Source organism: Amphiura filiformis, chromosome 18 (genome assembly GCF_039555335.1).
Source record: "Amphiura filiformis chromosome 18, Afil_fr2py, whole genome shotgun sequence".
In the NCBI taxonomy this organism is placed as follows: Eukaryota; Metazoa; Echinodermata; class Ophiuroidea; order Amphilepidida; family Amphiuridae; genus Amphiura; species Amphiura filiformis.
In genome coordinates this window covers 8,054,071-8,081,925 of record NC_092645.1, presented here as the reverse complement: position 1 = coordinate 8,081,925, position 27,855 = coordinate 8,054,071, and the positions used below count along the sequence as shown (strand labels likewise).

Sequence of the window (27,855 nt, the reverse complement as noted above, 5' to 3'; positions counted from 1 at the left end):
TGGAATACAAATACAACCAAATGCAAAAGTTAAAAGAATTCTAGATCCACTTATTTGAATTAGGATTGCAAGGTAATCTTGTAGTTTTGGGGTGTATGGATATCAAATGTAACAGCCCAATTGAAATAGTTATCACAATTTGAATAAGTTGTACTGTGTAAGTGGTAATTTTTGCAAGTGTTTTATTTTCACTGATTCCGGTAATAGGGGTTCCATCCACGAAATTAACACCTCACAAATATATGTAATAATGTATTGCAAGTATTAGTATAGGGCAAAACTGGACAATCGCGATAACAATAATAATAATTGCAAAAATGTGTCACTCCAGATTGCGAAAAAAACTGTAGGCAAAAATTACCACTTATACAGTACTGCTCTAGTGCTTTTGATATGAGAAGCATGCTTTGTATGTTACTTGCAGATACTGTATGTTTATCCAGCGAGCATGCCCATTCATTTTTTGAAAACATTGCAAAAGGTTAGAAAAGGTTGGCAGAAAGCATTTAAATGTCAGGTTATATAAAGGGTATAAAATGTTGTCACATTATTTAGTGTTGACAAAATATTTTACAATAACATTTTGACAATGATGTTGTTGTAGTGTTATTCTCTTCAAAACATTTTCATGATCTATATATAACCCAACATAAAATGTTATTACAGCATTTTGACCAAAACCAAAAACGTTTTTAAAATGTTCTTGTGTTTGCTTTGTAGGCTTTCAGATACTGCTTTCTTACATGGAAGGGAAAATATTACACATTGCAAGAGAGTTTTGAAAAATATATAAATTCTACTAATATTGAGACACCCAATAAACAATATCAAGTTAGATTAGGTTGTAAATCTTTTCAACTGGACTTACTGTTTTTGTTGACTAGTATCACGTCATCTCTGACACTTCATCAGGCCTAGTGATGTCAATTGGCTGTGTTATTGACCCGTAACAAACCAACCATCAGGAAAATTCCTCGGCGACTCCAGTGTGACGTCACTACTACCACTGTGACGTCACAGGTCAATAACACAGAGCCAATTCACATCACTAGGCCTGATAAAGCTTCAGAGATATGACGCGATATTGTAGTCAACGAAAACAGTAAGTCCAGTTGAAAAGATTTACAACCTAATCTAACTTTATTCAACTACCTGGATGATTGAGAATATTTATAGATATAACACAATATCAAGTACAGTCCAATATCTTTCCAAATTTCAGTCAAAACAAAATCAGGCTTCACTTGGTATGAACACAGCTGATCTATCACGTAATGTTACTCCCCTGTCCTTATCCTTTTCAATATGTGCTAGTATTGGGCTAGTACCAGTCAGTTCCAGAGGGGTGCTATCCACTGCAATGTTACGTCCTTGGTATGTCTATACAGAATGGAAAAAAATCAGAAATTTGCTCACCTGAGATCGCTTTCTGAATCGCTATTCCTTGTTCCTTGAACTTATTACGTTGTTCAAAACACAATTAAACATTTTTAACAATGGTCCATTTTGACTTTGGTTTAATAAGGTTGGTCTTAACCCTGGAATTATGGAAAAATTGCCAAAATTGTTGGTCAAAAGTATATAAAAGTATAAATATTTAGAATGGCAAAGCCTTGACAAATCCATCTGTGAGGTCAAATTTGGGCAAAAATGCTAAATTTTTGAGGAAAAAAAAGTTTAAAAAAAGAAGATTTTTAATGATTCAAATTCTTTCAGGAAACGTAGCATTTGGGTAAAAAAAAAATTTTTTTTTTTAAATTTCCCTCCAAACTGGGTATTTTTGCTCAATTTGACCTCACAGATGGATTCATCAAGTCTTTGCCATTCAAAATATGTATACTTCAGACCAGCCATTTAGCAGTTATGAGGCCCCAAAAGTTTCCATAATTCCAGGGTTAATACCAACCTTAAAAAGAACAATACTGAATGCCTTACCACAACAAAAGGACACAACTGGCATACAAATCAAAATGACTCTGTATCATGATTAATGTTCCCATTTATATGACACCACAGAGCATAAAACTAACGAATGTTTGATGACGAAAAATCGATAATATGTTACATAAAATATCTAGCAGAAATATATTATCGATTTTACGTCATCAAACATTCGTTAGTACTGGAAATAGAATGGCAATAGATTAAATAACGTACATATTGTACATACAATATTGTACGTACAATAAAAAGTCTGTATACTGCTTTACAGATTATTTTGGTACCAAAATCTCAAAATGGCCAAAAGTGAGTTAAGGCCTTCTGTTTGTCAACCCTCGATCTACAAATTGATTTAAGCAGTAAAGTTGTTGCATTCAACATTTTTAATTTGGTTAGCATTTGCTGCTTAAGATTTTCAAAATAAACTGCAGGGTTTGGAGCAGATTTATTCTACAAAATAATGATCGTAGAATTTGGCTGGTAACTTGATTGAATTCGGTATTAGAAATAAAGGTCAAATTTGTATGAACTTGAACTGAACATAAACCAGAATCTCTCGGCTCTCAGGGTTGCGCTGTTCTCGACATAAAGCATTGACCGCAATGGCTCCCACCTTGACACACATCATTTCAACCGGGGTATTTCACTTTCCAAGTAAAAACAAATATATGTAGAAAAAATAAATTCTATGGGCAATTTGATAACAAAAGTTATGCATGAGACCTGGCACAAACCCATAGTATCCATGAGAGTTCCAACTCCATGGACGAAAGAGATACAGACAAACTCCAAACAGTCAAAGTCTCAGCATCACCTGATAATGAGGACCAATCTTTGCATGAAATGCGACAAACAAAACTGCTACGCACATACCGCATATTTTTTGGTCTTTCACGTACACGCAGAGACACACAAAGATCTATCGCGTATATATGTGTTGCGTCGCGAAGGCACGTAACACCCTCATGAATATGTCTGTATTAGTCTATGACTACCTCACCTACCTATTTGGACAATGCCCCATTTTACTTCAGAACTAAAGTTAGTCACCCACCATTCTGATTGATATGTTATACATCATTCTTACCGTAGTTTGAAGATTTGATAATTCAGTTCCATGGAAGGTCCCCCTGTAAAAACAACAAATCAAAGTAATATTACGTTTTGGTGCCTAATTTTAATATTATTTTCACAATATCTAATGTAAAAATGATCACTACAATATTAAAATGGAAGTTTAAGAAAAAAAAAAAAATTCCTATAAAGTAACAACTAATCAACCTAATAATGGTTTGGGAAAACACTTGACATTTCTTAATTCCATAGAATTTGCACATTCAAAACCATTCATAAGTTACTCCAAAGCCAGCAAACTTTATCTGTCCAGTGACATAAAAGGTAAAGAGGAGTGTAACTTGATCAACAGCCTCATCTCCCCTTTTTTCTTCATCAAAACTGAGATTTTAATATCAGAAAAAAAGCTCAAATTTGTCTCATTACCCAGTAGAATTTAACAACCATGATATGTTACATTTAGATCCTATCCAATAAACACTGTTCTCCCTTGGTTCCCAAGTGGCACAAAAGCCATACATATAATACATAAAAACAGCTTTCAAAACATACCTTTTTAAGTTTAATCTATGATTCAGGTTTGGTTTGTGATTGTCAAATCCAAGGATACTCACATAATTTAGACTTTCGCCATCTTGGCTGATGGCTTCTTCAGAATGACCACTGGGGATCCACTTTTCCTGCGGGAGTGACCGCTGCTTCCGGCGGTTTTCGCATCCCTCGGTTGCTGAGTTCTTATGAGTGTATCGGAATTTTGGATCAGAAGGCGGGGGGATAAAACAGTCAACCGGGACATCGGCAGTTACTCTCTTGATCACATATACGATCCACTCATAAGAACTCAGCAACCGAGGGATGCAAAACCGCTGGAAGTAGCGGTCAATCCTGTGGGAAAAGTGGATCCCCAGTGGTCATTCTGAAGAAGAAGCCATCAGCCAAGATGGCGAAAGTCTAAATTATGTGAGTATCCTTGGATTTGACAATCACAAACCAAACCTGATTTAAACTTTCAATACTACAAATGCATCTATTTCATTAATCTATGATATTTTGAAATGAAAGAAAAATTTGTGTTGGGGGTTTAAAATATTAGCCAAGGATAGGCAAATATACCCATATGGTTACAGTAACTGTTATGACAGCATATAATTTAGACAATCATAACTGCCATCTGTTTTGAGGTCCTTATGTGAAGTTGGACGGGTTTGTTTTGGGCTGAAATAATTTCCTTGGGAGAGTGAGCTCCTGAGAAAAATACAGAGGCCCAACATAAACATGATAATTTCACGCATAATGACCATAAAACAATGGCACAAAGTTATTATTGTCATTCACTACCGCAATTTTACAAATTTGAATGATGAAAATAATACAATTGTTTTGCTTGAAAGAAAATTGCAAATGTATCTTCCCGTTCACTGTTTTAATGCACATTTAATATGTGATCAACAAGTACACAGGCATACTTGTGGCGATTACAGGTCATTTGCGCGTTAAGAAATGAAAAGCAAACTCAGTAATTTATGTGCCAGATTGGAACAATTACACACTTTGTGAGATATCATATTAATGACCTGCAATTGCATTTGCGTGTTTATAAATAATAAAATGTGTTTAGATCTCACACATCAGCAGTATATTTATGAGGTTACAAAATAATGAAACATAGTAACCATCCAGAGTAAGAAATTTGCAACCAAGTGTGAGAATCCTTTTGGATTCTCCCAGTGGAATTTTGCAAGAATCCATGGATTCTTGCCATATAACTTTGCATGATAAACTGAAATATTTACGAGAATCCATTTAGATTCTTGCAATTTTGTTGATGAGAATCATTGCGAGAATGAATTCTCGGATTCTCGCCGAATTTCTGACTCTGCCATCCTAGCAGCCCTACCATTGACTTGGATACCCTCCCACTCTGCCAAAACAACATGGCTGCCCTGCCCTGTTTGCCCAACCCAGTTGCATAGAATATTTCCCTGTGAGATGAAAATTGACAAACAAACAGGCACACAAACAAGAAAACAAACAGTGAAACAAAAATGGTCAAGTAAGTTACATTTTGTATTTTGTAGGTTTTTATCACTTGGTCAAGACCCATAATCTTGTGAAGCTTCCCCAGAGGGCCCCACTTGTCATTAACCTGAGTATCATCCATGAACAAGTAAAAAGGGTCATTTTCAAGATCAAACTTATTCAAAGTACTGTGCATACATAACATGAATAGGATATTTAAAACAAGTAACTTTTAGAAAAAGGGTACATTGCTAATAAATCATATGCATTTATTAGGGTCCTTTGAGAAAAAAGTTGCATGAAATCAGGTGAACTTTCTGACCTAACGAGTAAGTGCTTTTCCAGTTGCATAAAATGCACAGTTTAGAGTCAATAAAATTGATAATTTACTTTAGGAGTGAGATAATGCCAATACTTGTTTGGGGTATAGAAATGCCACTTGTCATACTTGTTTAGAGGTGCATGTTTAGTATAAAAACATCTGATGGCAGAGCAGTCATTAACTAGACTAATCCCAATCAGCCGTCTACACTTCGCATGTACTGTGTATGCTTCGTAGTGACGACTGATTATCTTACAGCCAATATCATGACGGACTTCTGAAAACTATTCAATGCGACTTTGGTTGTGCGCCGTAGCTCAACTGACTAGCGGCGCTCGTGTACCTGCTGTCAGCTGTACCGCGCGCCGCTGTGACAAGATCGCGCTCTGAACTTCTAAAAACAACAAACTCGGTCAAAAGGTCAATTTGGACACAACTGCGCATGCTCTATGCCACAGGAATCCTGTTGCAAAATCCGTCACTTTTTTTCCACATAGTTTTCTCAGTCGTCAATCCAGACGGTTGACGACTGAGGGCAGCAGTCTAGTTATTAACCTCTCATTAATTAGTTGACTTACGATTCTATGTAGTCAGCTTCTAATCTGGAGTCTTCAATAGCTTGGTCTTGGCTCGATTTCACTTCCTACAAACAAAAAAAACAACACCACCATATTTTTAGGACTTATAAAGTGACATAGTCAGATTTGAAGGAGCAGTTGTTTGAATTTGGTAAACTATAATTTGGACTTAAATGATGTGTTTGAGGCTCAAGCAAGCTGACATATGAACATTTTGAGAGAGAAGAAAATCTGGACTCAGCGGGGATTGAACCCTGGTCGCTGTATTACAGGTCCAGAGTCTAACCACTGCACTACCTGAGTTCACAGTCGGTACTTGGGCAATCTCACCTAAAGTCCCCATGATAACTCTCTCATTATGTCTTGGCGGCCATTATTTGGACTCACGCCAGTACAATTAGCATAGGTGTCTAACAATTTAATATATCTATTTTTTTTAAAGAAATGTAGACCCATTTATTTCTGACATCTTCATAGAAAGTAGCCATTATCCAGTGCTCAAGCATTACTCTCCATATGGGTCCTCTTTGGAGGCAACTGGGATAATATGACTGCAATATATTTGCCTCTCTACATGGAATCAATTGCGTAACATCCCCTGAATGACAAGAGTACTCTCTTGGTTTATTCACCCAGTTCTAAATGAACCATGAGGAGAACGGAAGAATGAATTTAATCTACAGATTTTACAAAATTCTGAATTCTTTTCCAAACCAATACCTCAGCAAGTTGCACAGGACCTCATGCACCAAAGGTTAGTACCCTAAACATTTAAGTCACGCTCTCCCATATTTCTCTCACCATTTCATAACAAGAGGATAATTTCTAAATATGTTTGTTTGATTGACGACTGACAAAGCAATAGCAGCGTTTACCTTTATCGGATTGAACATCAAACACAAAAACCACCCCCGGTTGGTTAAAAAGATGCCTGGTTACGAAGATAAACAAAACATAGCAATCCAAAAAACAGAACCCTTCCATTATTTCAGCAAACGTAAGATTCAGGTTTTCAACCGTAAAACAACATTACAACAAAGTATTGGCATGTATGATGATTGAGATCTCTAGTGACCTCAGATGGTCGAATCACATCAACAAAATCACTGCTAGAGCCAGTAGGGTCCTTGGATTTGTGAGGAGAAATCTCCATTCTTGCCCACGTGACCTTAGAGCCACAGCTTTCAAGACCTTGGTACGCCCACACGGAGTATTGCTCCACGGTGTGGGATCCCTACACTAAGGATCTGGTAGACCAAATAGAATCCATCCAACGAAGAGGGGCACGCTTTGTTTTCAAAGATTACAGGTGGACAAGCAGTGTGACAGACATGCTGACCAAACTGGAATGGGTACCACTCAAGGAGAGACGTGAAACATCTAGACTCACCATGCTACATAAAATCAACAGCAGTCAGGTGGCCATTCCAGCACGAACATTCTTGCAGCCGGTCCAGACGCGCAGCTCATCCCGGCTCAACCATAATAAATCTTTCAAGAAACTAAGTGGCAGAACCAACTACTATAACTTTTCATACTTTCCAAACACCATAAACAATTGGAACAGTCTACCCGAACACATAGTAAACATAGAGGACACAAATATATTCAAGGAAACCCTGGCTAGCTACATCAGCCAGCGAAAAGACGTGGCCTAATTATATTCTTGCGCACACCATATCTTCTCGGTTGGCTTCGAATGAGAAGCGTTGAGAATATTCTTCAGATTCAGAGATGCACTAACCTTGAGCAGGTTATAATTGGATGTCCTGGCCACGTAGTCATCCCACTTCTTGAGTGACTTCTCTTTCTGACGGTGGTTCTCACGGATCTAAAATTGGGCAAAGAAAACAAGAGAGTTAGTTGATATAAGAGTTCATATCACCAAATAGCTTACTATGGACCTTATATAGTAGGGGTAGCGTTTCCGGCCGTAGGTCGAGTTACCTTTCATTTCGAATAAATATATGTATCATCTTGCACCACCAGCACACCATCTTCATTCAGCGCTGTGTTTACAATCCTTTAGTCACTTGACTACTCGGTACTCCATCACAGATGACGAGCAGGTTACCTAAATGGGCGACTCCATTTGAAATCTACACCTCCTGTGTGGGGGAGATTAAGGTCATATCTTCCATAGGGGGTGTATGCATTTAAAATAGAACAGCCCATTTGAGACTCACCTCTGCATACATCTCTTGTTCATCCAGAAGATCCTGTTGTTCCTTCGCATCTAAGAGATCAGTCTGTGTATCGGATACTTGAGAAGCTATCTCCTCTGTTGCACGCTCAATAATGGCTAGTGCTTCCTGCAAATGCAGCAAAAACATTCCAATATTGATGAGATGGATATAAACTATGGCAGTCAAGTTAGCATAGTTCCCGGGCACAGTTTATAGGGCAACAGAAAGGGATGTAAATGGGCAACATATCCATTTCCTGAAAATCCATCTGGTCCTTGGACAGATGGCAGCGGGCTTACATGCAGTATGAAACATTTAGAGGGGTTTGTCCGGGAATACGCTGCAGGATATCACCCCCCCTCCTAAAAAAAAGTTTTTTGGCTCTTTTTATGATGAATTATCATCATCCAATTCCGGAAATGCAAAAAAAATAATAATAATAATAAAAAAAAATTTTCTTTACATTTCCGGATATTTTTTTTATGGCCAAATTTCCTGAATCCCGGCAATTTCCAGAAGATTTACATCCCTGATCAGATTTCAATGTGAGAAGTCCCAAGTTCAAGCTCTGGTGCGGTTGGAAAATGTTGTTGTGAAAATAATTGTGCTAGCTTGAAATTCACCTGGACAACAAACTACATGTAGACACGTAAGGAGCCAGTGGGGTCAAGTGTGCCCCAGAAAATTTTCAGGGGTAAAATGGGGACGGCAAAGAGTAAGTGTCCTTAAAAATAGGACAAAAAATTGACAAATGGGGATGGAAATTTGGCTTTGCCCCCTCACACTAAAATCCTGGCTACGCTACTGGAACTAGCTGCCTAATGTCTCTGTTATTTACCCATGTGTTACTTAGGGAGCTGATCCTGGTTGCGATGGTTATATGTGGGTAGACTAGGAGACTGTCTCTATTGAGCTACATCCTTGAATGTTGTATTAGGCTTATAATGTGTGTCTTGGGCCAAAGTGGTCAGTGAAAATCTGTGAAGTTCACAGAGGCCTGTGGGTTGGCATCGCGCACAATAAATCCCCAGATTTATTTATTTTAAATATATCTACTTTCTGGGAAACATTATAAATGAGTACTTTTCAAGTGTAGCTCTGAATGAGTTCAATTCCACACACAGACATGTATGGATAGAACAGATTAGAGCGGAGTCTCCCTTTTTTTTTAATGTCAAGCATATCTAGGCATTAACAGTTGAAATCTTAGAGATAATGCTGACAAAACTTCGGCCAGGCAAAATTGACCAGGTGAAGGGGGTCGCCGTAGATAGGTAGTCGGGGCATTTCACAGGACAGGCAAGTGTAGCCAACATTGTACCCTAATCGGAACCCACTATAACAAGGCCTAATATCATGGGACATCTGCCTTGGATTAACTAAATGAGCTATCAAGAGGCTAAAAATAATCTTTATCATTCACATGCTATTATAAGTGCAAACAAATGCATCTGATGAAAACACAGTAACAAGGTTTAGCAAAGATGCGGATGTGGATACACAGTGCTTAATCTGTCACACACACACACGCACAGAGCAGTTTTCAAATGGGGTTACCTGAATGTGCGACTCCAATTAAAAGCTACACCCCCTGTGTGGGACATTATGGTCATGTCTTCCATTATGTTCAATAGGGGGTGTGTGGATTTCAACTCAAATAACCCAATACACAAATTCATAAAATGCTCAATTTGAGACTACTGATGCACAATCCATGCATGGTATAGCATAAATAGTGGTCAAATAGTAACAATGACCAATCCCTGAACGAATTACAAATAAATTGTGACCAATCCCTTACCTGATCTGGAGTAACAGGCCTGACAGATTCCTGTTCCAATTCTGTATGGATCTCCTTCCAGACTTCTCCCTGTTTGAAGTCCAGATACCTTTCTATGATACACAGTGAAACATGGTCTTCAGCTGATAAGCCTGGAAGATCTTCAAAACCTGCATTGAAATCCAGATTGGAAGAGAAAACTCTATAAATTGTAGTTGACATGTAGACATTTATCAAGGCCGTATCGATGTCATCTGTACTGATTTTTTGTAGTGCAGTCTATTTGTACAGACTGTTTTCAGTAAAACCATTAAATAATCATTTAACAATTAATTTTGTTAAATACAAGACTAAAGTAAGAAAAACAAGTTTTTCTTGTAATGATGTCACACACTATGAAAAAGATGGATATATTTAGTACCAAATTTTACAGAATAAAGCATCTTCAATGGACAAACTGGGGGCATTTTTCAGGTAGCTGGGACTTCCCTGTTCACTTACCAACTTTGCGAATGAGTAAAAGTGCTGATGTCACTACCCAACTCAAGGTGAAACAAATTATAATAATATATCAATGGGCTATTCCAGTTAAAATCTATACACCCCCTATGGAAGACATGGCTTTAATATACCACACAGGGGGTGTAGATTTCAAATAGAGTCACCCATTCAGGCAGCTCCATTTGAAATTCACACTCCCTGTGTGGAAGATTACTGTCAAGTCTTCCATGGGGGTGCATGGATTTCAACTGGAATGGCCCAATTTAACATTTTGGTAAATCCCATAAGCCTTTGCGAGTACACCTCTTCATTTGACGTCACACTGATCTGCGCCGATGCGCACATTGTTTATCGAACATCAATACTGTGCATTGCAAGTTGATGTGACGTAAATTGACGAGTTCTCAGGTGAACCCGCAAAGGCTTATGGGACTTACCGAAATGGTCAATGTTCTCTTGCTGTAATGTGAACTGATATGTCAACTTACCAATTTTACAGAATAGAGCATAAATCTTAGCCCTCATATTTTCCGACACATCTACAATAGACTGGCTGGGACAGTTTGCTGGTAATGATGTCACACCTGCTTGTTCTTGTAATGTACCCATTAGTGGCTTACTGGTATCTAAAACAAAAACATCAAGTTGTATGTTAAGAGCATTCACTACCAGGTTTGGCAATTTCCTGGGAAAAATAGGTTGAACTATTGGGAAATACCTGTGCAGGCAATTCAAAATTCAAGTGCTGTCAAGTAGACAGGGCGCTTGTGCCACCACCTTAGCACCTCCCCCGCCCCCTAAATCAAAGCAATAAATTATTTGTCACGTAAAAACAAGTCAAATAAGGAATAGTTCTCACCATCTAGGATGTTTAATTATCTAGAAGACAATCAAAACATTGCAATATAGGTCATGGTCAATAGGCCTTATGTGGCATGGGAGTTGACCTATAATATCGTCGGATTTTGGCAGTAAGAAAGCATTCTAGACAGTGCAAACTATTCCTTATTTGACTTTATTTTACATGATGAATAATTGGAGACCACTTTGGTTGAAATTGGAGTACCTTTTAGTTTCTGATGCCAAAATGACCATCCCCATTTTGACCTTTCTGCTTATAACTCAAGATTGGTATGCTGCAGATAGGTCAAACTATACTTTTTCTGAATACTTGAGATGAGATGATTGCTATAGTTTAAAACAAAATTTGAGAAAGTTTGAAATTTTATCTTTCCCTGTGTTGACCTTAATTTTGGGAACATCTTGAATGTGTTTTGGGTTTTTTAAGTGTGACAGCACCTCATGCATTAACCCTGTCCTTCAGTTTATTCGTTCGTAACAAACGTTGCTTTATACTTTTACGCTGAGCAGTTGCTGAGTGGCGTGGCGCATGCGCATTGTAATTGTATACAAAGGGATACAATCAAGACTTGTCGTTGGCTGATACGCAAAGATTGTCGCTGGGTTTCAATATGATTTTCAAGTATATACTCTGAACTGCTGATGTTCAACCCGCACCTTCTGAGATTCTGTTGAGCTTGTTTTTACATCAAAATGATACAGCAAGTCTTAGGACAATAATTTTACTTCTTTAAGTAAACACCATCGCCCCATAATGATAACGACTTTGTGATGCATCATGAGTTTACTAGGTATTCAGGAATGTATATTCCCATAAATTGATTAAATTCTGTGTCAGAAGCTGCAGCAAAACATTCCCTTTTCCCAGTCACATCGTCAAAACTCTTTCATAAAACAATTTATTACTTAATATCCACCCACCTGCAATCCTACCAGTTTCATCTCTGCTGACTCCTATAGCTTTCTCCTCCTCCCTCCAAATCTGCACCAGTAGGTTGGCAATTGTACAATCCTTCTTACCCCTCCACGCCATCATATGAGCAACACTTTTGGGATTCTCGCATAGATCCAGCAGGCATCCAATGAGTAAATTGTGCATATTCTTTGCAGATGTCTAATAAATGAGACAATGACACAAAAAATTTATTTTGGATTCAGTTGAGGTTAGGGTTATTGCACAATCTAACAATAACCAGGAGCAATGCAGTGTCATATATTTCAAGGAGGGGGAAGCAATGAGTAACATTACACTCGGTTTCAGAGAAGAACGGCAGTCCCTTGCTCAGATTGACGTGAGCGCCATGTTAATTAGCGACATACCCTGTGATACGCAGCGCTTTGTTTGCGCCGACCAACGTTTTAACGCATAATCGGCCAATCAGATTACTGTGTCTGTTGTCAGACGATCGAATCAGCCAATCAGAACCCCACTTCCATATTTACACTGAGCACACTCTCAAAATATAAACAAGTGCCGTTCTTCTTTGGCAAAAACTGTAGGCTGGTCCCGATACAAATATTAACTGCTTATGAGGGAAATGGTACAATCTATCTCCCCTCAGGGAGGGGTCAAGTTGTCCCTCCTTTACTTCTTACACTCATCTATAAAAGCTGAACTTACCCCCTCTCAAAAAAAGAATTATACCAGAATTATCATAACACTAAATTTAACCCTAATCAGTACCAAACAGGTGGGGCCTCATAACACAGTGGAATGATACTTGGTGCCATGCATACGATGTATGTGTGATGCAAATACCATATTCTTCCTAATAAGTGCCCATGGGCTGTGAGATTTCATGAAGGGTGGGCGTTTATTAGGGATCAATTTTTGTGTACTTTAAATGACCAAAATAACACCACCCATTCCAGTTTTAGACATGTCTATTTGCAGGACGAATGGCTTATCATCATGAGAAATGAATTTCCTATAATATCCAGTGAGACCTAGGAATGATCTAACATTCTTTTCATGTATATTTGTACTTAATAATGGTAAATTTATTGCTTTTCCAATTTTCATTTTGGACAATTTTGGGGTGGCCGCTTAATAGAGACTGGGCGCTTATTAGGAACAATACGGTACACTAAAAGAAAAGTGCGTATGCTCAGTTACTTTATCATACTACGGAAAAAAAACCTTGAAATTCCCACATATTTTGTGCTGATTAGACTATATCATGATATGAAGATAATAGTAAAGTTATCACCAGATTTGAAATTGATCATCTTACCTCGAGTAAGTCCAGCAGTAGAAATAACCCTTGACCCTCAAGGAAAGCATCTTCATTCATATACGCTCCAATAACACAGCACCATATGCAGTCTACAGTAGCTAGGATGAGTCTATGATGGCCTAGACCACGGGCAAGTTTGTCAGGATTGGTACGCATGTATTGGAGTAAGACTTTCACTCCTTTGTCATTAAACAACTCCTATGTCACATATAAAACAAATGGGTGATAAGAGTAACAATAACATCATATGCAGTCTACAGTAGCTAGGATGAGTCTATGATGACCTAGACCACGGGCAAGTTTGTCAGGATTGGTACGCATGTATTGGAGTAAAACTTTCACTCCTTTGTCATTAAACAACTCCTATATCACATATAAAACAAATGGGTGATAAGAGTAACAATAACATCATATGCAGTCTACAGTAGCTAGGATGAGTCTATGATGGCCTAGACCACGGGCAAGTTTGTCAGGATTGGTACGCATGTATTGGAGTAAAACTTTCACTCCTTTGTCATTAAACAACTCCTATATCACATATAAAACAAATGGGTGATAAGAGTAACAATAACATCATATGCAGTCTACAGTAGCTAGGATGAGTCTATGATGGCCTAGACCACGGGCAAGTTTGTCAGGATTGGTACGCATGTATTGGAGTAAAACTTTCACTCCTTTGTCATTAAACAACTCCTATATCACATATAAAACAAATGGGTGATAAGAGTAACAATAGCATCATATGCAGTCTACAGTAGCTAGGATGAGTCTATGATGGCCTAGACCACGGGCAAGTTTGTCAGGATTGGTACGCATGTATTGGAGTAAAACTTTCACTCCTTTGTCATTAAACAACTCCTATATATCACATATAAAACAAATGGGTGATAAGAGTAACAATAGCATCATATGCAGTCTACAGTAGCTAGGATGAGTCTATGATGACCTAGACCACGGGCAAGTTTGTCAGGATTGGTACGCATGTATTGGAGTAAAACTTTCACTCCTTTGTCATTAAACAACTCCTATCACATATAAAACAAATGGGTGATAAGAGTAACAATAGCATCATATGCAGTCTACAGTAGCTAGGATGAGTCTATGATGACCTAGACCACGGGCAAGTTTGTCAGGATTGGTACGCATGTATTGGAGTAAAAAAACTTTCACTCCTTTGTCATTAAACAACTCCTATATCACATATAAAATAAATAGGATATAAAGAGTAACAATAACACCATATGCAGTCTACAGTAGCTATACTGTCTTGGTGAGACAATGATGTCAACGCATTTAGGCCGCTGTTTTGCACATGCGTTTTGTCACATGTGTGTGTGTACACCCTGCGATTTGACAGCGAATCTCTCTTGACATGAAAACGTACCTAGCTTATTTATTTACCACATTTGAAAATGTTCAATAAGTGCAAGTAACACATGTGTGGGAGGGTGTAGTTTAGAAGTGACCAATCTGTCAATCTTGAGTCAAATTCAGTAGCAGGGTTAGGTGTTTAAAATCACATTTTACACATTCTTTCAAAATATTGATTACGTTTTGGGTATCAAAATGAAATGACAGAATATCCCTCTACTAAATACATACAATCAGTGGAAAACACTTGCTCAAAACAATTCAAATGCATGTCATACCAATAGTATGAAGGCAAGTGGTACAAGTCTGCCATGAATTTGAAGGAGAAACTCGCCCTATAAAAATAAAAGTATATCCCACCCTTCCCCACTCTCCATCTTTTAATGATGGAGGGTCTCACACAGGCCCGTAGCCAGGATTTTTTGTGGGGGGGGTGCTGATTTTGAAAACTTTTTGGCTCGCTACGCTCACAAATTCTTAATTTTTTTGGATTTTTTGTATACTTTTGCAATTTTTTTTTTTTTGGGGGGCCTATGGGCCTGGTCTCACAGACTGGATGACAACAGTGGGGGGGGGGGAGAATCACAAAAAAGACAGTTAAAGTATGCCAACATTTTTGCCCTTTTCCAGCAGTCTTACCTTTCTATGCATATCCTTCTCACATATTACAGACATTATAAACAACATATCACACTGCATCTCAACATCAATGAAGTCATCATTGCTCTCTGAATGACTGGCACTAAGAAGAATATCTGAAAAACAAAAGAATTCAAATTCAACACCTTTAATTATGGGACACAACATTGGGCTATTCTGATTGAAATCCATACACCCCTATGGAAGACATGACCTTATTCTGGAGTCCACATTCAGGTAACTCTACTTGGAATTTACACTCCTTGTGTGGGAGATGTCTTCCATATGGGGGTATGGATTTCAACTGGAATAGCCCATTAAAAAAATCATATGAGTCAAGACATTTAAACTTGAATCTCATATTTCAACATGTTTAAGAGTCACACATTGCCCAAAACTGCACATTAAAACTTAAATCTCACATTTTAAGGGACAAAAAAGGTTGTGTGCACGGCAAGCATGTTGAGGGGACTGGGAGACGCTTTTGGCCAGGGCAGGGTTGCTGGTTGTCAGCTATGGCATGATAATCTCGTCATGATGACTATGTTTGCTTACCTAATAATTGATTGATGGCTCCCTGGTCAACCAAATCTTGATTGACAGCATCGCTACCGATGGACACCATACTCCTCATCATGTGAAGACAGTACCTCATCTGTGCTCGCTTGTTACCACGACCACCTTCTCCATGATAGGCATTGCCATGACCAGCAAAATCCTCTGGAAATTAAACAAATTGTCTCTTGTTTTAAAAGTCTTGTGTATTTGATTTCTTACGAAATCCCAAGATCAAACTTGGTCCCCCACATGGCATAGAATATAATTCTTTTATATAATCGTAAGACCGCTTGTACAGGTCCTTACAGTAAATATGATTGGCCCCATATAGCAGCAATATTACCCATATTGGCTGCATGCTCCTGATCATGTCACATTCAACAGTCTCTTGTATGTTTACAAAGTTTCTTTGAGTGGACAAATTTCAAATTCTTTTGACATTCACTAAACGGAAAGCCATGGTCCATGCATGATTGCATGCATGTAATTTCAATGTTTATATTACTCGACCATCCCATGATAATAGATGTGACCTGGCTAGCGTAGTAATGAAAGCGTCTCCTTTATTGGTGTATTAGTGTCACCTTATGTATTTCTACCAATCACAGCAACCCTTTCTTACAAAATAGTCAGATTACATGAATAATTAATCATCAAATAACGTTGTCAAAATGACATCATTTAAAGAGCTTACACATGTGCTCACCTTTTACCCCGATGTAAAAATAATTTGTGCAAGAAATTTAATTTAATTTGCATTTCTCCCCTAAGGACTTACCTTTTCCCACACACCATTCCAATTGCAGCAGCAACCTTGTGTTTCCCTGACATGTCATATAGTCATGCACACATAATGGAGACAAAGTACATAGCACAGACATAGCTTGCAACTGGATCTCTTCAAACTGTGCCGGAGACCACTCCTGAGGCTGGGAAGCATTTTCATTGGCTCTTACGTAGGAGAATAGGCCTAGCAGCACATGACCCTCCACTAATAGCTGTACAGAAAATAAAAATGGAAAAATAAGTGCCTGTATGTCTTGGTGAGTCTGTGCCATCAACCCATTGAGGCATCGACCTGTTCGCACACTTATCTATGCAGCTTCTTTAAATGTGTACGCCACTGCTTTCAACAATCAGCATGTGACTCTCCACTACTACCAAAACAAAAATGGAAAAATATGGGCATGTACATCTTACGAGTCTGTGACTTCATTACGTTGAGGCAGCCATTTCGCAAACCTATGCTGCATCTTCAAACAAGTACGCCATAGCTTTGAACAATGCTTATGATTAGATGCAGCGCCCAATGATATGCATACTGATGTCACTAACTGGCTAATGTGAAAAATACTAAAGTTAACACATGTCCTCCACTAATCATAGCTGTAAACATTATAGAAGATAATAAAAAATTATGAATTTGATTTAATCTTCTCAGACTTTAAGGCAAATGGAATAGCAGGAGCCATATTTACACACTTTTAAACATGAACTTGCACAAGAGCGAAACAGTGCATTCACTGCAAGTAAGGCCGTCTTAATTTACAAATGTGCATGTGGGAGCTTTAAGACTAACTATTTAAGGTGGCCTAATCAAGACTTCACACACAGGAGGCTTAAAATAATTTGAAACTTTTTCATCTTCACATTTAAAATTAGGTTTTCCTAAGGTTTTTCTTTCACATCAGAAGGTAATATGCAGACTCAATGCTAATATAAGACAAAAGGAATGAGTCACATGTCAGCAATTTTCAATTAGAAGTTTTTGCATCATTTTCTGGCAATCAACAAATGCTACATTTTGATGCAAACCCATCCAAATTGGACATCTGGTTACTGAGTTATAAGCAATTTGTCAATTGCTGAAAACAATATAAAACAAAAGAATTTGAACACATTTTTGCCAATATCTCAAAAACAATAGTAGCGACATCCAACTCATTCCCATTGATCATGTCACATAATAGTTATAACCTTATACGTAAATTACAGTTTTCCATACTTACAGGTACAAATGCTGAATCTTTACTAAGTACTGCCAGTATGTTTATCAACATTGTTTTCAACTCAAAATCTTCCGTGTTCTGTCAAGAAAAGATATAGCAATGTGAAGTTTTTTTACTGACTTTGCTTCAATTTAACAAAGGCAATTTGTCTCTCCCTCTCTTTCTCTTACAACCACAAACAAACCCCTACTTGTACTTGGGCAATAAACACCCAGGTTATGGGTTTTACCACCAAATTTAACTTTTTACCACCAAATTTAACTTTTTTCAAAATGCATGAAACACCCTCTGGAATAGGTCTTACAGACTCCTTTGGTGTTTGTGTGTCCCGGTTTCATGATCTGAAATTTATACAAAAGTCCACAGTTGCAGGTAAAAACAGATGCACTCCAATTCGACAGCAAAGTGGTTACGTAACTCCCTGGTAACTGGATCACACACCTTTTGGAACTGGTAGTACACGCCACAGACTTTGTGTTGCTATCATTTTGATCATGGTGCAGAACTCAAAAGCGTGATCCAGTTGACATAGTGATAGTCGGATTACACGTAACACTTCGCTGGCGAATACCACTCCACCCCAAATCAAACCAAAACACACCCCACACTCACACATTTACTTACCGTGCTAAGTTTGAGATGTCTGACCAGTGCATTGTGACTTCTGACTTCTTGGAATGTGGCAAAAAGAATTAACTGCTTAGCATAGCCAGTTTCCTGTGAAGAAATAAAGAAATTGTAGTTTTGGATATCCATGTAAAGAATAATGGTATACATCCTGGTATTGATAACAATACATACATCTCAATTTCCTCATTTTGTCTCGGTTAAAAGATACCGACTTTCTCTCCGCTTGATTTTCCAATCATCCATACTTGACTGGGAATCGAACCTGGGATCTCTGGGTTTCTAGATAATAGCACTCTACTTCATAGGCCCATTTTTCAAATTATACTTCCATCACTCCTATAGCAATAATATTTAAGTTGCAGGATACCTGCTGTACGTGTTGGAAAATATCTGATGCATGATGACATGCATAGCTGGACAGACATACACGGTTTTGTTTAAAGTGTAGAAATTTGTTGAACTGTTTACCTCTAAATTCATGAAAAATAAAATGCCCAATAATACAGACAAGTAGTAGGACATAAACATTATACTTACTATAAAAGGTGCATCTGGGCACTTGGTAGCAATAAGCGTAGATATTACCAGTAAATCATTCCTATGCAAATAAGAAAACACAGAAAATCATTCAATTTAGACCAGGGATGTGCTTTTTTGATAGTGATGGTGATTTCACAGTAATACGCTTTACACTTTTGTGTGTCCTCAGTTGGTCCAACTACAGTGGTTGGACTATCTGTTGAGAATAGACGAATATCGCATCATGGCCAGAACATTCTACTTCTGGATCACACCAATGGAAAGAGGATGCCCTAGAACGACTTGGAAGAACATTAGGACTTGGATAGACTTGGTACCAAGTGGTCTGTGGGAGAAGCTGAATTTGCTACCAAGGACCGGGCCATATGGAAGTTCCTCTTATGTCAGACAGCAGGTGCAGAAATGCACGATGCTGTCTGGTAGGTAGGTAGGTAGGCAGTGTTCGTTTTAAGTGGTAATCCGGGCGTCCTGACGGCCAAAATTGCCGTCGGATTACCAGAAATTCACTGCCGGTTATCCGGCGGACGTCCACATATTTTTCACCATTACAGTGTCTGAAACGATGTCCTACGATTCCTCATCAAAATTAATTTAAAACGTAATTATATCTCAGTTTTCCCAATCAGTTTTCCATGATTTTAAAGCTAAAATCGCCATTAAGCTTACGCACGGTCGTGTATGGAACATGATAACATCCATCCCGGAAGTCTTCGTATTTCGCTTTCACACCGCCGCATCCCCACATACCTAGTTTGGGCTCGATTATAATTAGTGTGCACTGTGCAGATTTCTTTTACTCCGCACTCGTACTGTGTCTTTGTGATTGTGTTATTATTTCGTTGACCTTTGGCCTGTTAGAAGGAATCTGTAAATGATACACTACACTGAACATCGCTTCCACATAATTATGCTTGTTTGGAACTGTGCCTTTGAGGTTGTGACAATTTAACAGAAAAAACGTTGTTTCAACGTCGCCTCGCACGTGCGTTGAGAAAAAAATGGCGAAGCAAGTTTCAATTCGGAATTTCGTGAATGGTCACTGGTCACATGCAATTTGTTAAGGGAAAATCATTGCTTAAATGCGTAACTTATGTGCCTGTTAAATATTGATTGTTTACATTACTTTTTGATACTTAAAATTGTGAGAAATCCCGACTTTGGGGGATAATATACGGATGACCAAAAATTTTGGCGGATGACCAGATTTCATGGCATGGTCATCCGGCGGATGACCAGATTTTTTTCCTTAAAACGGACACTGGGTAGGTAGGTAGGTAGTATGTAGGTCCAATTACTTCGGTTTTTATATTAAAGGGAGTCTCCGGCAATCATAACATTATGCCTTATATGTTAAAAAAATAATTATCAAGCACGAATCACATAGTTTTATTTAAGATAAACTCATATTGACCATAAAAATGACTAAAAACAGTCGGCTCTCAACACGCGGTTTTCAAAACTCCTGTGCCGAAATTGTCTAAGTGCAATGACGTAATGTTTATTTGTGCTCATTTGTCGTCAGCCTTCATTTTATTACTGGGACTTCATTGCACTCTACAATTTCCGCGCTTGGGAATTTTGAATATTGTGTGTTGAGAGACAGGTGTTTTTATTCATTTTTATTGTCACTATTAGTTTGTTTTAAATAAAACCATGTGATTCGTGCTTGATAATTATTTTTCTTACCGATAAGGCATAATGTGACGATTGCCGGAGACTTCCTTTAATTAAGCTTTTCAATAGCAAAGCCATTTGATGCAATTTAGAACTAGCAATTTGGATACTCAAAGCTTATGTGGGCTATTTTTGATTATATTCCCACTCGATGACCCCATTGTTTAGGTCCAAAACACATCTCCCCGATAGCCCTCACCTTAACATTTTTCTCTCATCAAGCCTTTACTTAATACTTTGAAAGTCTCAGGCTTATAAATTGTTGCAATTCTGGTTTGCACAAGCTTATTAAGCTATTCCAGTTGAAATCACTTCACCCCCTATGGAAGACAAGACCTTAATCTCCCACATAGTGGGTGTATATTTTAAATGGACTCACCTATTCAGGTAATCCCATTTAAAATTCACACTCCCTATGTTGAAGATTAAGGTCATGTCTTGCATAGGGGGGTGTATGGATTTCACCTCAAATAGCCCATTATTCATGCTTCCCTAACTCAATCAATCATTCACTCAAGTAATTAATAAAATACCTTAGTTGCCTGTCATAATGGCTAAACCCTGACGTCATCTGCTGTGAAAAAGCCTCCTTCAAAGCACTGAAAAATAAACACATTATAACGTTATTTGTTAGCAGTCTTGCTATCAAAATTATGTGATCATACGATGTGATCATATGATGTGATCATATGATGTGATCATCCACATGGAATGTAATGCCGGCAGAACTTGTTTTGCGATATACGGGCCATTAAACTTCTCAAAAAACAATATGCTCCTCACAATTTTGTTTTTAATATTGTATGAATTTAAATATTTAACAAATTATTAAAACCACCTGCTTTCTAACTAAGTTTTCTGAATCACCCACTATCAACAGCATAGCTAGCTACCTTAGAAAAATATACCAAAAATGTCAACACACTCATTGGAATGGTGGGGGGGGGGGGGTCACATGAATATGAAAGTTCTACTTATGCTTGTTAACCAGCCCTCAAAACAGACCCTAAATGGCGCAGCTAAAGGCGGCAAATTTGCTACCCTAAATGGCACAACTGTCAACATCTAATAACCACAATATCGCATTGCACATAGTTAAAACCGATGGTTTTGGTCTGAACTTTTTTGGGGCTATGCAACTTTTTTTTTAAAGTTTGACTTACTTGATGCAGACATAGGAATTCAGTTGTTTGGCTACGTCATTTTCATCTCCATTCTCAAGTAGATTCCACAGTATTTCCAGTGAGGTGAAGATTAATCTGCAATATAAATTAGACGAGGTAAGACTTTAGAACAAATGCAAGACATCTATGGAAGACATGACCTTTATATCCCACACTGGGGGTGTAGATTTTAAATGGAGTCACCAATTCAAATTTACACTTCCTGTTTAGAAGATTAAGGTCATGTCTTCCATTGGGGTGTAGGGATTTCATCTGGAATAGCCCATTCCGTGAGATGTCACAAATTTTACCAAACTTAATACAATGTTGTTGCAAATAGGAAGATACTTTTTGTCAATAACCTCAGGCCTTGCCGTCTAGATTTTAAAGGCGAGTGGTTAATCACTCGGTCGAAATTGCACAAATACCACTAATTTGGGTATACGTATAGCTTCAAGTAGAGCTTCAGTCTTAAAACGGTATTTATGTTGAAATACGCACAGAGCGCACTAAACTTTGTGAATTTCTCCGCTTAGACATGTTAGAGAGGGCACAGAATCGATTCAATGCTGAATTGGCCGATTCGATGGCTGATTTTGGAAGATTCGCAGCGAGCGGTATATATAGTGTCTATGGCGAGTGGAAAATCGCTCGCTAGATATGGAGTTTGGGCGAGCGGTGGCGATCAAGAGCGATCGCTCGCCTCAAACTGCAAGGCCTGTAACCTGTAAATTCTACACATGATAGAACAGGGTTAATTGGTTTAAGGTTGGTATAATGCCTGTGGCTTCCAAAAAATTATGACACATTAGATATTTCTTTGATCTATGCATGCTTTCCAAGATAACTCACTTTCCAGATGGATCCGGATCATTCATCCTGCTGCAGACCCTACTGGCAGCTTCAGCAGCCAACATCTTATTGCAGTTGACATTGGAGAAGGCTGACAGATGCTGCAGAACATCCAGGATACAAAGCTTCACTTCCACATCATCTTCTAATAGCGCCAAAGACTGAGAATAAAGACGGCAAACAATGGTTAATATGTGGTAGCTTAATATACTCAAGTTATACATACTACACAATATTTAGTGGACACACCTCATTGGGTTGATCATACAATGTACTGAAGCCATTTCCACATTTTTGACATTTTCATGAATTTTGGCAGAGCAAGATACAAGTTTAACCATCAGAAATTTAAGGCATAATGAAGAAAGCTGAAGTGCTTTGGCCATATTGTCAGGAAACATGGATATGTAGAAAAACAAATTTTGCAAGGGGCTATAGAAGGCCAACGAGGAAGGGGACGTCCACCAAAATCTTGGACAAATGACATAAATGCATGGTGCAACGCACTTGTCATCAGATCGAGCGAGATGGCATATACTCTTGTGAAGACCGGGAACAGCAGCACTACAGAGCGCCACCTGACACAGAAATAGAGAGAAGTAGGTAGACAACACTCTTCAAAATTATCAAACCCTGGCTATGGATGTTTCTTAATTAGCAAGATAATTTATTAATTAACCTGACCGTATGTGCTTAAATTCTTCTTCTTCTTTTGGTTAAGTTGGTAATTAAGGTGCACAATGTGCATATCACACCAACTGAATTCAAATTGTCTATTTCACATATAGCAGCAAATTTGATCAAAGCAGTTCATTTACACAATATGTGACACGATCAAGGGAAATGAGTCGGATGTCCCTAATATTGATTTTGAGATATTGTCAAAGAAAGTGTTAAAATTCTTTTGTTTTATATTGTTTTCCGCCATTGATAAATTGACGTAACTTCGCAAAGGAAAGCCGTATCAACATGGGGTTGTCAGTTTCTGAAAGATCTAAATGTCCTTTTTAGAAACGTATATGTAAAACTCATTTTTGAAGAGGGTCGACATGCCACTCATTCCCCTTGATCATGTCACATATTAGTCCAAATGTTATACTTGTTGTTACCTTGACAAGTGTCTCTGCCACATCACTTCTCTCAACCATGATCATATTATACTTGCTAGATGCTGGTTTGTGGTCTCGGACCTCCTGTTTTTTCTGTGTTCTGTTGTAGAGACTAAGTAATGTCTTGGCTAATTGCAGTCTGACTTCTCTGCTTGGTACCCTCATCAGATAACCTGCAAAGAAATGCAAAGTTAATCAGTCATGTAGGATTAAGTATAAAACAGGTGCAGAGCCCTTTACCTGTTTACTATTTTAATCTTGTAAGTGATTTCAAAATGGGGGGGGGGGGGGCAGGTCAGCACATAGATATAATCTTAAGGTGGGAGACAGTTTATCTGGTATAGACAATCATAAATGGAACCGTCCTTGAGCTGAACAAGTATTCTAAGCTATTTGGGCCCATTTGATTCCTACCACGACAGATCAACTACAATTTTCCAAGCCACTGTGTCCATGTTTAGCAAGTCTGAGCCTGAATTCATGTGAGCAATAATCTTAGATTTCATCAGCCTGCTATGCTTTTTGCCCAAGTCATTTTTTTTTAATTTTGAGAACAAAGTTCAAAATATGGTTCAAGCATGCATTTAAACACACTTATTCACCAATCTATAAATAAGAACAAAAGATAATGATACAAATGAAAAGGAATAATCCGAAATAATTAAGGTGATTACGTAACTGATGCATGCTTGAACCACATTTTGCTCTGTTTTCAAAATTACACAAAATGATTTAGGCAATTAGCGTAGCAGGCTGACAAATTATACTATACTATACTATACTATGCAGGCACTTATTATACAGTACTGGTAGGACAGAAATTTCAAACCACATGTGAGAAAATACACAGATGTGTGAGACAAAAACTGCTACACGCATACCACCTTCAGAAGCAAAATATATCGTGTTTAGGCATGCAACACTTGCGTTACACATGGTCATGTATTATACGAGAATTCACAGCAAACAGGGACTTGTCTGTTGGAGGATTGTTCTGAATATATCTTCTTGCTTAAAAATGTTTCACACTCACCTAATTGAGAGATAGACTCCACCACAATCTGGGAGTAAGCTACCTCGTCCGATGACTTCTCCTTTAGGAATGGTTTGCTGCATATTTTGAGTATGTCAAGCATCGGTTGGATGTATTGCTTGTTGTCTTGTATCCTGTCTGCACACACGTTGAGTATTTTGAAAACTTGCACCAAATCTTTGATGAGCTGATGGGCAATTTGTGTTAAGGGAAGTAATCTTTTTTTTTCTTGAAAGAATCATTTAAAATATATTGGCTTTATAAGTGTTGAAACAAACTGCAGCAAACTTAAAAATAAACTGTAAATAACAAACCCATGTAGATTATCTTCACAGTGAGAGCAAGAAAAAGCATTCTTGGTTCCAGGTACTTGCAATTGCCCTTGCTGTAAACACATCACAGAAAGTAATTATGCCCATCGTTAGTCCAAAATCAATGCTTCAATCTTTAAAACTGAAATAACAAAAAAACAAATTCTGCAACTTTTAATGACTAAATTCTGATAGTCCAAAATTTGTTGACATGGTGACCCTTTCAATGAAGAAAATGCCAATTCAAGATTTTCCCTAAACATTGATAATGTTGCTTTTGTGGTCATCCTTGACCAATGACCAGTCATGTAGAGAATGTAATGGTACCCAGTCAGGCCTTTTATTAAGAATCCCTGGACCAGGAGCTCCTGGTCCCAAAGATGGCTCCTGGACCATAATAGTTTGTAGTGTACAATATTGGACATTATTATGTTTTGATTAGTCCAAGTATGTGAAAATATTGGATCCAAAACATAATATTAATAATGATAAAATTGGATGTTTTATGCCCAATGTTTATTGGTCTCGCTATGAGTTTTAAAATATTGGACTCGACGTCTCGTCCAATATTTTAAAACTCATAGCGAGACCAATAAATATGGGCTCAATCGATCCAATTTTATATCACACCAGGAGCCAAAACTGGGCAACCATAGGGTAAAAAAAAACCTGGGTGCCTGCTATCCAGTACACTGACTTGGGTAGCTTTTTAGTGATACAAGTGATGTTCAAAGGATACAAATCCTGCTTGGTAGTGCTTGACTAGCCTCTGAAGTGAATGCATGTGTCGTTCAAACAAATTCACAGAATGCTGGTCTGTTAAAAGCTTGATCACTTTGTTGTAGTTAATGGGCTGCATGCTGATACCCTGTGTAAAAAAGAAGTACAATTAAGTTAAGATTAAAGTTGTCAACAAATCATTACTACAATGTACACCATTATACAAAGAATATTTTGACATAGTTCCAAACTGCTCTTTTTTCCCATTTACCACGTATCATAGGCATGCACAGATTACACACAGACAGACTAGGGGTGTGATTTTCGGGTAATTTTTTTTTTTTTTAAATTTGGTACCGGGCAGGGAATTTCCTGCCGGGTAATAGGATTCTCGGCGGGACTCAAATTCCGGGACTCGCTCACACCCTTAATACAGTGCATAACATTAACTTACTCTGTGGCCAGTGTTTGATTTATCACCTGCTCGATTCTGTGCATGTACATGTAGAATTTTAGTCGTAAATTACAGTTGGAATCAGAAACATACATTGTACTGCCTCTGAATCAAAGAAGTAATATCCCTTACAAAATGACACCAATTTTTACTTTTTATCTGTAAAAAAGATGATTAGTTTCATGGCACAAACTTCTTATTTTATATGCTTAAATTGTGTGCATATTACTTTCACTTTGTGCACATTGATTTATGTTACCTGTACAAATGCAAGCAACTTTTTTCTGGTAAAATAATCAAACACTTGTCTGTGGCTGTGCATGTGAAAATTCATTCATCATGAGCTATCATGCCGCTTGTACTTTTGTGCAAGCAGACGACCCGGCGATCGCACATCCGGGACGCCGGGCATAAACGCTGTTCTCGACCAATCATGCGCGCCGTTACATAGCGTGTATGTACAAAAATGTATCATTGTATGAACATGATATCATTCTCTTGGTCGGGCTGACGTCACAAAGGGGAAATAGCCTTGTAAAACCAGTGTACGCATGTGCAGTTCCCCTTTCTCGAGCTGGTTGCTATGCGCACGCTTGTGGCTTGTGCAAAGGGGACGAAGGGGACAATATTCGTTCCCGGATGTCCGACCGAGTGAATCAATGCCAGCCCATGGATCATTCATGATATTTTAGTCACTATTTAAGCTAACTTAAGAATTAAAGATGCCTACAAAGTACAAGATACATATAAACTTACCTGTTTTAAGCCCATACTATCATCAGTAATGACATGCCCCACAAGAGGGATTGGTGGTTTCGATTGAAATTCCGCACCCATTTTGCTTGAAATGAGACTCAATTTCATAAACCGAAGTCCAACTGCAAAAAGTTACTCAGAATATTTATATTCACGAAGATAAATCAAATTTTGATTCTGTAGCATAGTTAAGTTGCAACATATTCACATAAGTTTCACTGCTACATTTTAAAGCTTGTTGTTTACAACCAGCACGGTTCTCGGGCGGGATGAGTTGTTCGCGAAATTCGGTAAGCTTAAAATTTCACGATTTCTGAATCCTGCTTATGAAACTAATACAAAGACAAAATCCCTGACAGATTTGTGGAAAGAAAGATTGATAATAACGCTGCTATGAACTTTGGTTTTCATTCAAATCATTGCCCATAAAGTGTTCTTTTTTCGATTTTTTGCAACTGTCACTTCGACGTTTCGGATCACCAGTTCGTCGCCATTTTGTGTTACAGTGGTGGAGTTGCTAGGGAACATGACGTAGCC

General features: G+C 38.1%; 1 protein-coding gene across 2 annotated transcripts; it reads right to left on the bottom strand.

Moving 5' to 3' along the window:
- Positions 1-94: 94 nt before the first annotated feature.
- LOC140139815 (cilia- and flagella-associated protein 69-like) lies at positions 95-27,855 on the bottom strand. Of its 2 annotated transcripts, none has more exons than XM_072161551.1 (22): positions 27,319-27,855; positions 26,128-26,256; positions 25,078-25,264; positions 24,045-24,217; positions 22,936-23,096; positions 22,084-22,179; positions 21,454-21,519; positions 19,244-19,304; positions 18,701-18,793; positions 18,077-18,154; positions 16,846-17,065; positions 16,065-16,229; positions 15,510-15,625; positions 13,497-13,697; positions 12,196-12,376; positions 10,890-11,027; positions 9,922-10,070; positions 8,121-8,246; positions 7,679-7,765; positions 5,935-5,999; positions 3,029-3,071; positions 95-1,380 (listed from the first exon to the last, which is right to left on the bottom strand). In XM_072161551.1, the coding sequence occupies exons 1-22, from the start codon at positions 27,424-27,426 to the stop codon at positions 1,234-1,236; spliced, it is 2,790 nt and encodes a 929-aa protein (XP_072017652.1). In that variant the 5' UTR covers positions 27,427-27,855; the 3' UTR covers positions 95-1,233. The 2 variants fall into 2 exon arrangements, with proteins under 2 accessions (XP_072017652.1, XP_072017651.1); XM_072161550.1 differs by having other exon boundaries at positions 12,184-12,376; positions 27,319-27,854.